The 15,419-nt window shown below is 37.5% G+C and overlaps 1 protein-coding gene across 1 annotated transcript; it reads right to left on the minus strand.

Moving 5' to 3' along the window:
• Positions 1–4,100: 4,100 nt before the first annotated feature.
• Positions 4,101–8,425, minus strand: LOC103136582 (ammonium transporter Rh type C 2-like). The gene is made up of 11 exons (XM_007549894.2): positions 8,139–8,425; positions 7,464–7,656; positions 7,186–7,336; positions 6,960–7,107; positions 6,712–6,878; positions 6,475–6,612; positions 6,145–6,281; positions 5,633–5,757; positions 5,327–5,400; positions 5,172–5,248; positions 4,101–5,090 (listed from the first exon to the last, which is right to left on the minus strand). Exons 1-11 carry the CDS (start codon positions 8,347–8,349, stop codon positions 5,057–5,059), a joined length of 1,455 nt encoding a protein of 484 aa, XP_007549956.1. The 5' UTR covers positions 8,350–8,425; the 3' UTR covers positions 4,101–5,056.
• Between the last annotated feature and the right edge of the window lie 6,994 nt (positions 8,426–15,419).

A 15,419-nucleotide genomic window follows, 5' to 3' on the forward strand; every position in this document is an offset into this window, starting at 1 on the left:
AAAGGGTAAAAATCCCATCATATCTATAAACAAATTACCTTATTAATGGTAGAATACATGGCCCAGCAGCATAAGGTAATGTAGCTCTAATACCTGCTACAAAAGCATCAATTAGCTCTCTGGTGTGCAGGTGCATCTTAATTAGCCAAATCATTCACGTTGGATTCCTCACATATTTTTTTAAACCGGCTTTCGTTTCTCCTTCTTTCAGTCCAAGCGGGGAACCAGTGGCCTTTGTGACCAAATCTCCTGCCATGAATAGTGATTTCACTGGTTTTTCCTCCGCACCAGTGCTTGCTGAGAGGTCTTCCCCCCGCTGAGACCTTCCCCTTTGACCCCAACAAATGAACTCCTGTGAAGCACATTAAAAAAACAGGTTCACGGTCCTTCATTGGTTCACGGTGTTCAGTGCTGTGGACTGGACTCTGTGTGAGGAATTTAGGCGAAATGCATGAAGACCGGCGGGAGGTTTATTGCGTTACAGTAGGAGTTGAGATCTTGCCCCTTGGCGTAGTGTGATCATTTTGTGAACACAGAGAAAAAGTTTAGGATGCTCCGTCCGTGTTACAGCCCAGCTGGACGTGGCAGCCTGCTCCAATCAGCTCAAAAAGATGATATAATTGCCAAGGCAAGATAGGATGAGGCCACCGCCTCTGCAGTCCTCCCGTCTCCTTCTTGCTTCTATCACATCTATTCTCTCCAGCTCTATACTCGCTGATTGTCCTCCCCTCCCTCATTGTTCCGCGATCCCTCCCCAACAACAGGCCAATTTGTCCCTCCAGCTTGGCTCCCGCCTTCCCTCCTGCTGCGTTATTTAGCCTCTTCTCTGCACTTCAATGGCAGGTACTGATTAGGGAACTTCCACGACGTCTTTGCGAGTCCTCAAAAATCCCTCCTCCCCTTCCCAGCAGCCTTTAATCTGATTACAGGCTTTCTGCAGCTTTTCAGAGGAGTCCAGTCCCAGGAGGACAATAGCAGACCAAGTGGTTTCACAAACACTCTCCCCAGGGTCATATGATCTACGAGGAGAGGTGTGTTTACTCTCCTCTGGCATCAGGTCCCTGGAAGCGCCATAATTTAAGAGAAACATCTCTTTTAGCAAACGCTTCCTGATCCTCCTCCATCTTTTCCTCAAAGAACATTTCTATGTTCTCTTAACATGCTTTATTTGCATCAGTATTTTTTGTGTTGACCTGGTTTTCTGTATTTAACATAATGAAAAGACATTTTCAAACCTTTTAAGCATACTAATGCACCATTATTAGTGAAAATCTAATTAAACTGGTGGTTTTGTTTCTGTGCTCCTGTCAGATTGTGTCTTTAAAATATATTTTTCCCTTCTTTGTTTTTTTTTTTTTTTTGCCACAATCATCAAAGGACAAACTATTTTTTTTCCCCAGAAAACCTCAATAACTTTCCTTTAATTGGCTTTAAACACTCTTAGCATTTATAAAATTAATATCAATTCTCTTGAAATTGTTTTAAAGCTCTGAGTTCATTGTTTAAAATCCAAAGAATGCTTAAAACTTTTGAGTTTTGATGCTATTTATACAAAAAAGCAAAGCTTCATGCAGCCCTATAGTTGAATGCACCATCTTTTATTAAAGGCATTTAAGCGGATAAAGTCCCGGACTCTATGTGGAAGTTGTTGTACTCAGACTCTGAGGTGACAGCAGCAGCTTCAGCCCTCAGTTAACCTGTTTAACCTCATCCTTCAATAAAGCTTCTGCCAGCAGCTAACCTGACAAAGCCAGCATGCAGCATATGTCCAGCCTCTGTTTTCGCAGTTCATTAATGTCACAGTGATTGGTCAGGAGATGATCCTATTGACCGGTCTGTCCGGGCATCATTACCATCAGAATGAAAGGGTGCGAAGAGGCCAGAGGCCTTGGGGCAACAAGTGTCCAAAGACCTCAGGGAGCCGCCTTAACAATCTGAACCTCTCCATCCTCACAGCTGACAGAGAAAATGTTCCTGCAGTCGGCTCTCAACGAGTCTCCTTACTTCTACAGCTTGTTGTGAGATGAATATTCATGACTTTATTGTCGTCTGATACTTTAAGAGCTTCCAGTTGGAGTCAAAATACTCTAGCTGCTGTAATCAAATACCAGAAAAATGTACTTAAAATTTAATGTGTGGATATTTCACATCTTTTTCAAAGCTTTTGTGTATGCACTAATTTCTAATTTGGACACATGATTGTTTAACATCTCTACATTACTGGACAAATCAAATGGAAGTTAGCAAACCAAAAAAACTTTAAAATTTTCAGTACCATGAAAAATGCAATTAATTTCTGGTGAGGAATAAATAGTAACCGATATGTTTGTGGGTCTCGAAGGGGATTTAAAGATGTTTTGAAAGAATGTGAAGTCAATCAGTTTTCTGTTTGGATTAGTAGTTTCCCAAAGGAGGATCATCAAAACAACAGAACTTAGTCCTAAAAACAACAAATTATATGTCACAAAACCCTAAAACGTAACAAGAGTCTTTTTCATATTTATGTGTAAATCTTTGCCTGTATAATCACAAAGAGGCTACACAGATTTGACTGGAGATGTTTTCAGAGAGAACACAGGTGAAGTTTGGGACTCCTGTAAAAATGCTCTTTGGACAAAAAAAGTCTAAAATTAAATAACCTGCACACCAGAAGAAAAGACGTGTTTGGTATAACCCAAGTGGAACGTTACAGATTTAAAAAAAACATTAAAAAAAACGTTGCTGCAGCAGAACCTGACCAACTCTAATTCGTCCCTGCAACATCACAATTATCCAAAAGCTGACAAAAAGTGGGTGAAAAAATAAAAATAAAAATAAAAAACAGGTATTGATCCTGAAATGAACTAACCAAGTAAAAAAAATCCCTCAAACATCACAGAGAGATTGATGGATGACTGCTAGAAGTATCTCACTGAACTTAAGTACCAAAGAGTGTCATTACTCTAGGATCTATGATAGTGTAAAAAAAAAAAATCTATTAATCTTAAGAATTAGAAAACAAAAATAGATTTAAAAAACATTTTAGTCTTTTGCCAGTTTGTTGGTGAAACGTGTAGCGATCTGGATTGATTTTTGTTGTCTGCATTCAGCCATTTGCTTTGCAGCTCTGTTTCTGTGTGACGCGTCAGGTTTCCAAAGGAGACAATGTTAGAAAAAAAAAATCTGGAGGGAAAAAGGTTGTTTAAGGCATCAGACCCCTCAATTAGTTAATGATCCCAATGTCTGCTAGACATTAAGACCAACAATAATTATTATTATGTTTTACCTGTTGGATTGAAATAGACTAAATAAACTTGACTGGTTTGTTTTTGCAGTGCTGAATTAGAAAACAAAAATAAAATCCATTGTAAAGAAAATTATTAAAAATGTCAGAGATTCATGAAAAGCTTCCTGAATCTTAATGCATGACTTCAGAGTTGCACATTGTTTTATTACTAACATCTCCTGCTTGAACAATTATTTCTACTGTGCTCTCATTTAGAAAGCTCCCTATAGGCTAAACTTAAAATTTGGCTTGTTTATGGATAATGTGGGGCCAACAGACTGTACATTATATATTATCTTTAATGAAAAATAAACTAATAAAACTCTTTAAGTTAAGCCCTACAACCTTCAACTGCACTAATTTGTGTTCAGAACAGATACATTGTTTCTGTGTGCTATGCAGCGCCACCCTGTGGCTCAAAGTAGGAAAACCCAGGTATTTATATTGTTGCATTATTTTACATCTTATTTTAGTGCATGAGAGAAATTCGGTCTTTTTTTGGGAATTATTTTATTCTTATTTTCCTCTGATACGTCTTATCACAAAAGCCACAACTTCTGTCATTTGTCATATATTTACATTCAAGGAGTAACATTTCTCTCAGATTTCTCTTACTTCTTGTTAATATTTGTGTGTGTGGGGGCAGGGGGAGTGAAAATCTGGTGCACATCTTTGCTTTTCAAGCATCTTTATTTTTTCATTGTTGCATCTTGTAATTCTAAAACAAAGTATTAAATAATCCACAAACTGCGACATTACACCTGTTTGATTACAAATTATAAACATGTAATCATTGACTGAAAAACAAATTTATGATTTCTCAGTATTTTTTTTATTTTTATTCCAGGTAAATACAATTTAATCTTACAAAATCTAGAACAATAGGCCAATAAGAGAAATAACTTTTGAAACTGTTAGAGGGCATGAAAATATGTCTGGCATATTATTTTACATACCACTGAGGTTTTATTGGTGGTGAGGTTTTACGCTACTTGCTGAAAAAGGCCTTTTATTTTCTTTTTAAACACACAAGACTTTTCAACCCTTACTGTCTCATAAAGCTTTACAAACGATTCAAAGGGCCTGTAATTAAATATTTAAACAGTAGCTGTCAGAAATTAGTCCTGTTTTCATTAATAAATGTCATCTTCGGTGAGTCCTGTTCATGAGATGCAGTCATTAATGGAGCACACGTTTCCTATAGATGTTTGAAATCTGAGTTTTCCTGCTGGTGCGCTTCCTTTGGCAACTGGAGTTAACAATCAACATTCCAGCAATCAAACTGAATAAACTGCATCATAGTTACTCTGTAAGAACTAATGATAAATGCAGACTACTGCTGACGTAGATACATTATTCAAACCTGCCATATCTGACGACACCAGCCTTTTTCAAACCTCATCACTTCCTGTTTGCATTACATAAAATAACACACTTTAAAAGCCTTTTCAGCTACACAATTTTCTGTAGTAAGTTAAATTGCTTTAGACATAATTACATTGAAAAAGTATTGACAAAAATCAGCTTAAAGAACATAAAAACATCCAATTTCACATCATACAGGCTGGAGTAAGAACCATGGTCACAGCAATAATTCATGACATTTGTTCCTCAATGAAAGATCCACTAGATTTTTTATCTAAAAAGGAACATTTTAGTTTCCAATAATCAGATCCTGACATCAGGTGTCAAAAGCCGTCAAAAAAAAATGGCAAAGTGAAAACCTTCATAAATTATGTTGCTGAAGAGCTGCATTATGTTCAAATTTAAACTTGGGCCAACAGCTTGTCTCTAACACTGCTCGGCACAGAAACTGGACTCGGCTCTGCCGGAGAAAAGACAGTCACAGTTAACTGGAGGTTCAGAAAACAGATGCAAAATAGTGTAAACGTGTGAATACGCTTACATGTCTTGGCTTTTGTGAGTCATGTGGTTGTTGTACTCCAAAACAGGAGGAAGGATCTCCTCCTCTTCCTCAGGAAGCTGCAAAATTATATTATTGGTTAGAGACGTAATTTTAAGGGAAAGAGCACCATCTAGTGGTAGAAAAGGTGATCTTGCCTCCCAGTAAGCCTCATCGTCGAAGCAGTGATCATCAGCAGCGTCACCCCAGATAGGAATCTTCAGGATGAGCCCTTTAAAAAAAATAAAAAATAAATAAATACCTCTGGCATCCTTTGATAACAGTAGATGTCGCAGCTCAATGTACATGTATACTCATTTCATAAAGAAATATGCATATTTATTAGCATGTTAGTCAGTCTGAGTCAGATTTAATATTTTTTACATATATATATCTAACACTTTCAACATGCAATGCCAAAATAAGCACTGAAACCAACTGCATCACACTTTTTTTAAACTCACCAACAATGGCTCCTCCAACCAGTCCAAAGGCAATCGACACACATGTCCCAGCAGCTTGATATCCTCCCTGCGTTCCCATTCCTCTGTTTGCATATTTGCCCTCCTTGTCAAATACATTTATCAGCCTACGTGGAAATACAAATGTAGATAGAAATGTGTATCAGATTTTGATGAATGGTTAACACATCTTTACATCAGTTGCTAATCTAATAGTCTGATGAAGTAAGGAGATTTTGTCTGTCTGGAGAACCAAGGTCAGGGGTGTGTCAAAAGATACAAAAAAAAATGCATTGTCTGTTTTTTCTGCAGATTTCTGGTGATTATTTCAATATAAGCACCAAATCAGTGGTCTGACCAATGTAAATATCAAAACAAAATTAATCTACAGAAATTACATTTTGTTATTATTGCCTCGTTTGAGAAGACAGAAGGGGAACCACCACTTCCACAGCTAAAGATGTCTGGTTGGGGTTGAATGAGGTTTGAGTTATGACTGCATTCATTTGGCTCACCCTTCTTTACCGTAGACATCCTCATTAGCTGCTGCAGCAACGACAGCACCGAGGAAGCCGCCAAGCATTCCTGGGACGGCATGCAGATTGTGAATGCCACATGTGTCCTGGAGCTTCAGGGTTTTCTCCAAAAAGGGCTGGAAACAAAATTACAGTTGTTTTTAGAGGTACTTTATCAATTTTTCCTTTTAATATTGAAAATCTAGATGTGCCTAAAATAACTTGTCTCAAAACAGGAAGTTGCTGCCAACTTCCTGTTTAAAACACATTTTTGTGTCTTTTGTTCACCTCTACGTTTGCAGACGACACAGTAAAAATATGCAGACTTACTGTGACGAAGACGTAGCCGAAGGTGGAGATGATGCCCATGCAGAAGCCCACAATAAGCGAGCCGTAAGGAGTGATCATAAACTCTGCTGACGTTCCCATGGTTACGGCGCCTGCCAGAGTGGCATTCTGGATATGAACCTGTTGCATAAGGGGAGCAGAGGACGTGTTATTCATGACAAATATGACAAATACGCCTGATTATTGAGTTATTAAGAGATTCTGCCTTTGCAAATGTACCATATCCAGTTTTCCTCTTTTATGGAACATGCTGGACAAGGCAACAGCAGTGAGAACAGAGGAGGCGAGAGCGATGTAGGTGTTTATGAACGCTCTGTGCTGTCCATCGCCGTGGTATGAGATAGCTCCGTTGAAACTGGGCCAGAACATCCAGAGAAACAGAGTACCTGAAATCAAATTAAAAAATTTATCTAAAAATCTGTAAGAGAAGAGTTCCACATTTTAAGCCAAAATAAATCTTTATTTACCAATCATTGCAAACAGATCCGACTGGTAGTTGGACCCATGCAGGTGTTTACTTTGGTGTAGGTTTGGTCGATAGAGCACCCAGGAGATGGCCAGTCCATAATACCCTCCAAAGCAGTGGATGACCATGGATCCACCAGCATCTCTGCACTGTAACAACAGCAACACGTCAGGAAAAACTCTCTCTGAAGTGAATGAAATCTGGTTTGATTGGTTAATCAGACTCACGTGAAGCAGGTCGAGGATGATGTATTCCTCCACAGCAAACAAAGTAACACCAAACAAGGTGACAACCATGAGCTGGACGGGGCTCACTTTACCCAGCAGGGCGCCGAAGGCGATCAGCGAGCCGGCACAGCAGAAGTCTGCATTGATGATGCTGTTTGGAAGAAGGAGAGTTCAAGCTCAACTGGAAATATGTCTTTCACAGATCACATCACCTGACCGGTGAAAGAATGCAGTTTCACTTTACTTGCATAATAAACTCCACAGGGAAAAGTACTTACTTCTCAACCCCAATGTAGATTTTTCCAGTGTCCAGATCGAGGGAATGGAACCAGCCCTGCATGAGAAGAGCCCACTGCAGGCCGAACGAGGCGATCAGGAAGTTGAATCCCACGCCGCCGTAGCTGTAGCGTTTCAGAAAGGTCATGAGGAAACCAAATCCAACAAAGATCATCACATGGACGTCCTGGAAGCCTGCAGGCGCAGAAACAAACGCCGGGGTTGTTATGCAACAGCTTGCTCTAAACAAGACAACGCAGTTTCTCAAGAAAAACAATATTTGTGCAACTCCAATTCAGGATTAAGAAGTGAGGTCAATTTATTTCTGGAAGTTTTAGTTATGATTTTTTTCCCTATATGTGCAATAATATTTCATGAGAGTAACTTGTAGGATTTTTGTTGCAGAATACAGTTTTGTTCAACTGCAGCCAGACTACTAGATAATAGATATAAAAAAATAGATAGTTAATCTTTAATTAAATACTTTCCCATGAATTACTTCTTAGTTTTTGTAAACACATGGTGTTTTCTGTGTGTCTTTGGAAAAGTACCTAAAATTTTCCTGACAGAGAAAGAAACCGGCAAAGGCACATTTTGCATTCAGACATTTTTTCATCTGTTTTCTCAAACATCCATCACACCCACATTAAAATCTCTGTCAACTTTTTCATACTTACTGGGATATCTGAAGTAGAAGTCATTTTCAAGGTCGGTGAGGTTATTTTTGTGCTTGTACTCCACCCAGTGTGCATCTGATTCTTTGTCATAGCGGATGAAAACCCCAAACAGGACGATCATAGCAATCTGCCACACAAAGCAGACGGCTGGCAGACTCACACGCATGTACGTGTTCTTCTGTGGACCCAATCTCTCGCAGCAGTTTCCCATGATGATGATGATGGTGCTGACCCTCTCCTGGTACTGGTCCTCTCAGTCCGGTGCCCCGTCTGTGTCTTGCATTAGCATGCCATCATGTTTATAGAGCAATTTGTATTGGGGGCGGGATCTTGTCCACCACCCAGAAGCAAGGTGTGGACTCATTGTACCTGCTGAGAGCTAAGCCACTCCTCGTCTGATGTTTTTAGACAGGTAATATCACTTCTAGAAAAGGCTGCGGGACGTGGAAATCACAACACAACATAGGCAGAACGCGCTGCTGAAATTAACTATTAAAAAGGAAAATGCATGTCCTCATTTTATGCTATTTCTCTGAATGCTTTAAAAAAATGTTGCAGTGTTGTTTGAGTATTGAAAAAAGTTTATGAGTTTCAGCTTTTTGAAAGTAAGTTAAACTTTACTCTGGTAACACAGAGATATCAGAGACATATAAATCTCTGACATTAGTAACTTATAGTTAATGTTTTAGGGAATGTGAATATTTAGAGGAATTAGTAGGTAAATTTATTTCTGACATGGAATAAAACCTAATTTTTGCACAATTTAAAAAAAAAGTCTGTCCATTATTATTATTATTATTATTATTAGTGATAATAAAACATTTACTTGCCCTGCGACAGACTGGCGACCTGTCCAGGGTGTACCCCGCCTCTCGCCCGGAACGTGAGCTGGAGATAGGCACCAGCACCCCTCCCGACCCCACTGAGGGACAAGGGTGAAGGAAAATGGATGGATGGAAAACATTTACTTTATTAAAAAATGCCTGTGAAATGTCTTTGCTGCAACACCAGATATAAAACTGATGGCCCTACACAGGGAAAAGTAACTTATATCAATAGGTAAAATCCAAAGCAAATGTATAAATAAACAATATTTAAACAGGATAAATAACGTTGACAATTGAGCATCATAAAATTAGACACAGTAACAGAATCTCCTATGAACTGTTCTGGCTAATTCTTGGAAAAGGAGAGCTAACCTCTCCTTTCCCAAGGAGAGGTTAGCTCTCCTTGGAAAAGGAGCTAGCCGCTCCTTAGCCGCTCCTTTTCCAAGGAGCCGTTAGGAGCTAACTATTCTGAGTGAAGCTATTCTTCACCCACAATTCTTCTGGGTGAAGATCAGAGTACTGCTGGCATGTTTATTAGTTTGGAAATGTTTGTATGAGAGTTTCTGTAAACCAGATAACCTGTGGCTTTTAAAGGATCTTGGATGAAGAAGTGAAGAAGTTCTGTATAAAAAGTTTTCAAACTGACATCAGTGCAAAGTGATTCTGGGAGAAGGTGAAATTTAACACAAAAAAATCGAGCTGAAATTTCAGAATGTCGTTAAATGTTAGGCATGATTGTGGATTGATTCTGGTTTGAATTCAAGGAATTCAGAAACTCTTTCACTGGTGGATTCAAAATGTACACTCAGTTAATTGTAAAGCAAAATATTGTGGAATGAATCAGAAGAGGAAATAAAAAAACACTTCAATGTCTAAAATATGTGCTCAAAATATAAAATAGAGTTCCTCAATAAGCTCAAGCTGAAAAGAAGATTTTTTTTTCACATTTTAGAGTAAAACCTGAAATGTAATTTTTAACTACTACTACTACTACTACAATCTACGTGTCATATTTAAAATAAAAACATATTTTCTTCTTCATTATATTCATATTTTACCAGTTTAATGTGTCACTGCAAGCAGTTTTGATCATTTTCTTTGTGGTGGAGTGCGAGGAACATTCCTGCCCATGTACAAAGTCACATGCTCACGGCCTTTAAAAACGTTTTGTGTGCTTCATATCTCACTGATCATCTGACCAAAGATAAATTACAACTAAAGAGTTCATCATATTTCAGGTATGGCTCCTTGACTGACACCTAGAACATTCCACTCGATATCTGTTTTCTCGTTTCAACATATTGACCTCAGACTTAAGCAACACCAGCTTGTCAGAGATCTTGTGATAAGTTCCCAGGATGCTCTAAGGAGCTGTGATTGATAAAGATGGTAACATTCGATTGAACAATGCTAACAATATTATTTTTGAGTGCAGAGTTAATGGTCTGGAGTGTCTCCAAACTGTGCTGTGTTTTTTATTTGACGTTTTCAGTTTCTAAAAGAGCCCATTTGTTTACAAGAAAACAAAACATAAATATGTTTTCTTGCAGGTTTCTGAGTTGAGACACAAAGCGTATGTTGAGTAATTCTTAAAAATATGCACTGGATGCTAAATGAGTGCAAATTTGTAAGCAAGATTTTTTATTTCACATGAAAAAGTGTCAGATTCCTTCCACATTTCGACTCGTTCCTTTTTTTGCACGTTGAAATTTTTCAGATATTCAAACCAATTTTAGCATCAAAAGTTTCTGAATTATGATTTCCTTTATTCAGTGAAAAGACAATTAAATGACCTCATGTGAAAATTAATCACCCTAAGCCCACTTGGCAGAAACAAAAATTGGCGAAAAGGTTGACAACTGGCAAAGACTCACTCAGCACTATGGAGAGGTTTGTTAATTCATCCCTGTTTGAGGATTTTCAAGTATAAATATTGGAATCAGATTAAAGTCCAGACTTTGACTAGGCCACTGCAAACCTTTTCATTTTTAGCCATTTAGAAGTGGACTTGCTAATATATTTTTAATCATTAGAGCTTAAGTTCACAAACTGGTGGTCAGATGCTCTCCATTAGGATTTATTTCTGCAGAGCTGAATCCATGTTTCCATCACTTACAAAGAAATCATCCAGTAACGTCTCTCCAGGCCAGTATATTTCCACCATCAAGTTTGACTGCTGGTATTAATGGCTTTAAACCATTTTCAAACCAATAGATCTCAGTACCTTTGTTTCTCATCTGTTCTTAAAATCATTTAAATCAAAGTATAGAGTGCTTATATTCTTACTTTTCTTCTGCCTACTTCATGTTGTCAGACAAGTTCTACCTAAATGTTCAATTCAATTCAACAGGTCTTGACTGGATAAAACTGAGCTCAACAGTTGACGCTTAATTTTCATAATCAGATTGTTTTGGATATTTATTTTTCATTTAAGTACGGAAATCATCGTTATTTTATATTTTAAAGTGTGTTGTGTTTAGTCAGGTTAAATACATATGATGCTCAAATTTAACTTTAATATAATCTACAAATGATATATGTGAGGAGAAAACACAGATTTTCATCCTCTGCAGAACTTTTGAGCATCTGGACTGTTTTCCATTTTCATCATGCTTATTTTCCTCTATATTTATAATGTTGCTTAGTATTTTAATTAGCCAATGTGACCAAGTCAGAATTAAATCAACTTTGTCAAAGTTGACAAAAACATAAATGCTGCATAAGTAGAAAAGAGAGAATGATGCGTCTGTTAAAAGGCCCTTTTAAGGAGCACTTTGCTCCTTTTGACTGATGAAAAACATGTTTTTAACTCTACAGACACAGAGTCAGGGGACAGAGAGCCATAAAAATGAGGAATGTCACTCAGTCACAAGGTCACATTTAAACATCTACACACAGAAGAATTCAGACAGCCGAAAACCCCTCAAGCAGAAATAAATCTTGTTGTTATTCAGTACTTTGTAAATATTTGGGCCATGCTGGAAATTAGGCTGTCATATAAGTTTAGAGCGCAAATAACTGACCACATTCTTTTTAGAATTATATGATTTTATTATGTTTTCATGCAAAGTTTAGACATACAGAAAGTCTCCGCACTAAAACAATTTACATTTGTCAACTTGTTTTGGACGCAGTCGGATGGATCACAAAATACAATTTCTAAACTCCCTAAGCAAAGGCCCAACATTGGCTTTAGTGAGTTTTCTGGTTCAGCTACAAAAAAATTCAGGAGTTGTTGAGTTTATGATCTTTAGAAGTTAAAGAAGGAAAAGTTTATCTATTTTACTGCATCTAATATTTATTCACTTCCCCATATTTAGTAGTGAAACCAGCTAGCCTTTAATACAGTGAGAAAAACTGGTGTAAGTAAAAATTTCAGAATTAATTCAAACAGAAAAGGTGTGAAAGCATAAGAACAGGGCATCATTAGAAATAGAAAAGGTTTATTTATTAATCTCCCACAAGAGAAAATGTGTTGAACAATGCTTAAATTCAATTCAATCCAGTGTATTTACATAGCCCCAATTCAACAAAATGTTGTGTTAAGGCACTGTACAAAAAAAAAAGAAAAATTTCTATTCAGTCACACATATATACCATTTAATCATCATTATCAAAAAGTGCAATATGCTCAATTAATTATTCAGTAGTTTAAAAAAATGTTTGTCTAAGGAAACCCAGTAGATGGACTTTGTTTAGTTGACACAACAAAAAACATCAATGTAAAAAACAAGTTCACACAAAAACTCCTGAAACACAACATCAATTATCTCCTGGTCGTCTCTCGTCAACCACTCCTTTAAATAAAGAATAAACAAATGACTCTGATTACATGAATGAGTCCTGTACCTACGCCCTATATTGAATAAAGTGTAAAATACAAGACTTTGTATCTAGAAAAGTCTAAATAAGTGAATACATCACCAGATTTATATTGTTAATCTCTCATAGAAACCATCAACCTAAGCAGATCAGGGAACTGTGGTGTATGTTAAGATTCCTACTGAGGATCTTTTTTATACTGGAAATGCAGAATTAGAGCCTTAAGATGTTTTTTTAGCATCTGCTGTGTCAGTTTAGTCCTGATTAAAAGTCATATTTAGAGAGTTTTCAGATGGATTTAGCTCAAATCCCACAAGATGCTGTTTTAACAAGAGCTGAGGTGCAACAGTAGTGTTTGTTTACAAGTCGCTGTTACAGATTGTTCCCAAGTCTGAGTCACCTGCAGACTACACCTGCAAAAGATGACTGCATTTGATCACCTTTATAGTGAGTGAGAGCTCTGCTATCGCACAATGTTCACTTTGCATTTTTCATCCATTGCTGTGGAGGGTGGGACAAAACTGTAATGAATATTTGAACAGGAAGTGCTCAGATTTGCTTGCATCAAAAACAAGCGGTAAATTAATCAATGCGTGTAAGTGTATTCTTTAATATACGTGGATATATTCATATAGCATGAATATATCTAGATTTGAAGTCAGAGAGTTTGAGATTATGCAGATAAGAGGCACACCAAACCTACTTTTTACCTGCAGCAACTTAATTAAAGTTTACTTTAATATTACATCATTAACATTACATCTTCTTCAACTTATTTTGTGACTTAAGAACCACCAGGACCAACTTATGGGGAGGCAAATATTCTTAAAAACCTGGATTATCCAAAGCTAACTAGTGCAGGGAACACACTGAATGCTTATGATTACCCTACAGAACCCCATTTAAGAATTTTAAAAACAATCTTTTCACCTCTTTGATATTTGTTGTTGTAAATGGGTATTAGATGTAAAATTTATTATTATGAATTAAGTCTCAACTGTGCTAAAAACTGCTATAGCAGAATAAACCCCGATTATTTTCACATAAATTGTCTTATAAAGTAAAAACAAAGCAAAAAAAAAGTTGACTAAACATAATTTTTAACTCGAATTTAAAACACGGGCAGATAAGTCCACAGACGAGAGAGGACGGGAGCTGCAGACGCAATGATGACGTTGTGTGCGTTTTGAGCAGAAAGAGGAAGTAACTGTGCACACAGAGGTGGAAACGGTCGTCTGTAAACTAAGTGATAAACAGAAAGAAATGATAAAATGTTGCCCTTTAGAGATGGAGCATGTGACAGAGGAGCAGTATGGAGGTTTCAGATGTAATCAGAGGAAGGAATCTCAGTTATGCTTCGTCACATGGCGTGGCGCACAGCGCTGGAATGAACAGCAACAGATACGAAGAGCGGCTGTCAGTCTCAGGTAAGTGAGCCATACCACAGTGCCCTTCAGTTATTTAACCCTTGTGTTTACAAATGGGGTCCAACCGACCCCACACACGTAAAACTTGCATCATTTGCCACAGTCCTCGCACGCACAAAGGTTAAACATAAATAAAACTTTGAAAATGTCCCTTTTGTTTGGTCAGCATTTGTCTCATACGGTACTCTGGCTCCGGTGCTGATTAAATGGAGATTAATGCACATCCAGAACACAAATGGGATGTGTGCTTAATTATGTTGTCAAGCGTTCCCTCCTGTGGTGCCACAATACACGAGTCAAATTGGGCACACTTTGATCTAATGAGTCAACCTGCACAAAGTGACTATTATTGGAGGAATTTCTTAGAGCTCTGCAGGTACGGAAACCGCACAAAGACAGATGCCATGGCGATATCATAGCCTCAGCCGATCGGTCGGCTTGCTCTTGGTGACGGAAATCTGTCCCGCTGCAAGCGATGTTACTTTCTGATAATTTTCAGCATGAAGAGCAGAGGGCACTTTGTCGGCCAGCATCTCTGCTCCTCACATGTTGCCTCATGAGACCGCGTGCAAAGATCTTTCTGCAGGTGCTCCGTCACATGCCGCAGGTAGACTCACAGGTGACATAATGACTGTGACCGAGAGCAGCCTCCATTCTCAGGTGGAGCAACATCAGTTGTTGTTGCACTTGCAGTTTCTTCTTCTTTTTTTCCCTTTTGCTTGTTTTATTTTGTAGATCAAAAAATATCCCGTGTTTATTTTTCTATTAAAATGCACACTGATGTTGAAAATACAGGTGTCATGAGGTGAAGGATTTTCCACAGCAGGTTATTTTATCCTCTACATTGTTTAAATAATGTTTCTCTGCCTGGTACCATAGCTGTTTATTTTGGAACGTGGTTTATTTTTAAAAAAATTAAGCTCACATAATCGACCTTATTTGTTTTGCTAAATTTAAACGAAATTTTAGAAACAAATTTTCAAACATGATGATTCTCATGCTGAAATTTAACAGAGAAAAACAATGTTTTTTCTGCCTGTATTCACTCAAACAACAGATGTGATTATTTATCTTCCTCCTGTCTTAAGTTTGCTTATGACAAACGCTAAAATATGTGTCAAAGAAAACATTATCCTGAAATGAAAAATATTGAATTAAAAGCAGTCTTATTTTTAAATTAAAAATATATTTGTACTTACAAAATG

This window comes from Poecilia formosa, unplaced genomic scaffold, assembly GCF_000485575.1.
Source record: "Poecilia formosa unplaced genomic scaffold, Poecilia_formosa-5.1.2 Scaffold33, whole genome shotgun sequence".
NCBI lineage: Eukaryota > Metazoa > Chordata > Actinopteri > Cyprinodontiformes > Poeciliidae > Poecilia > Poecilia formosa.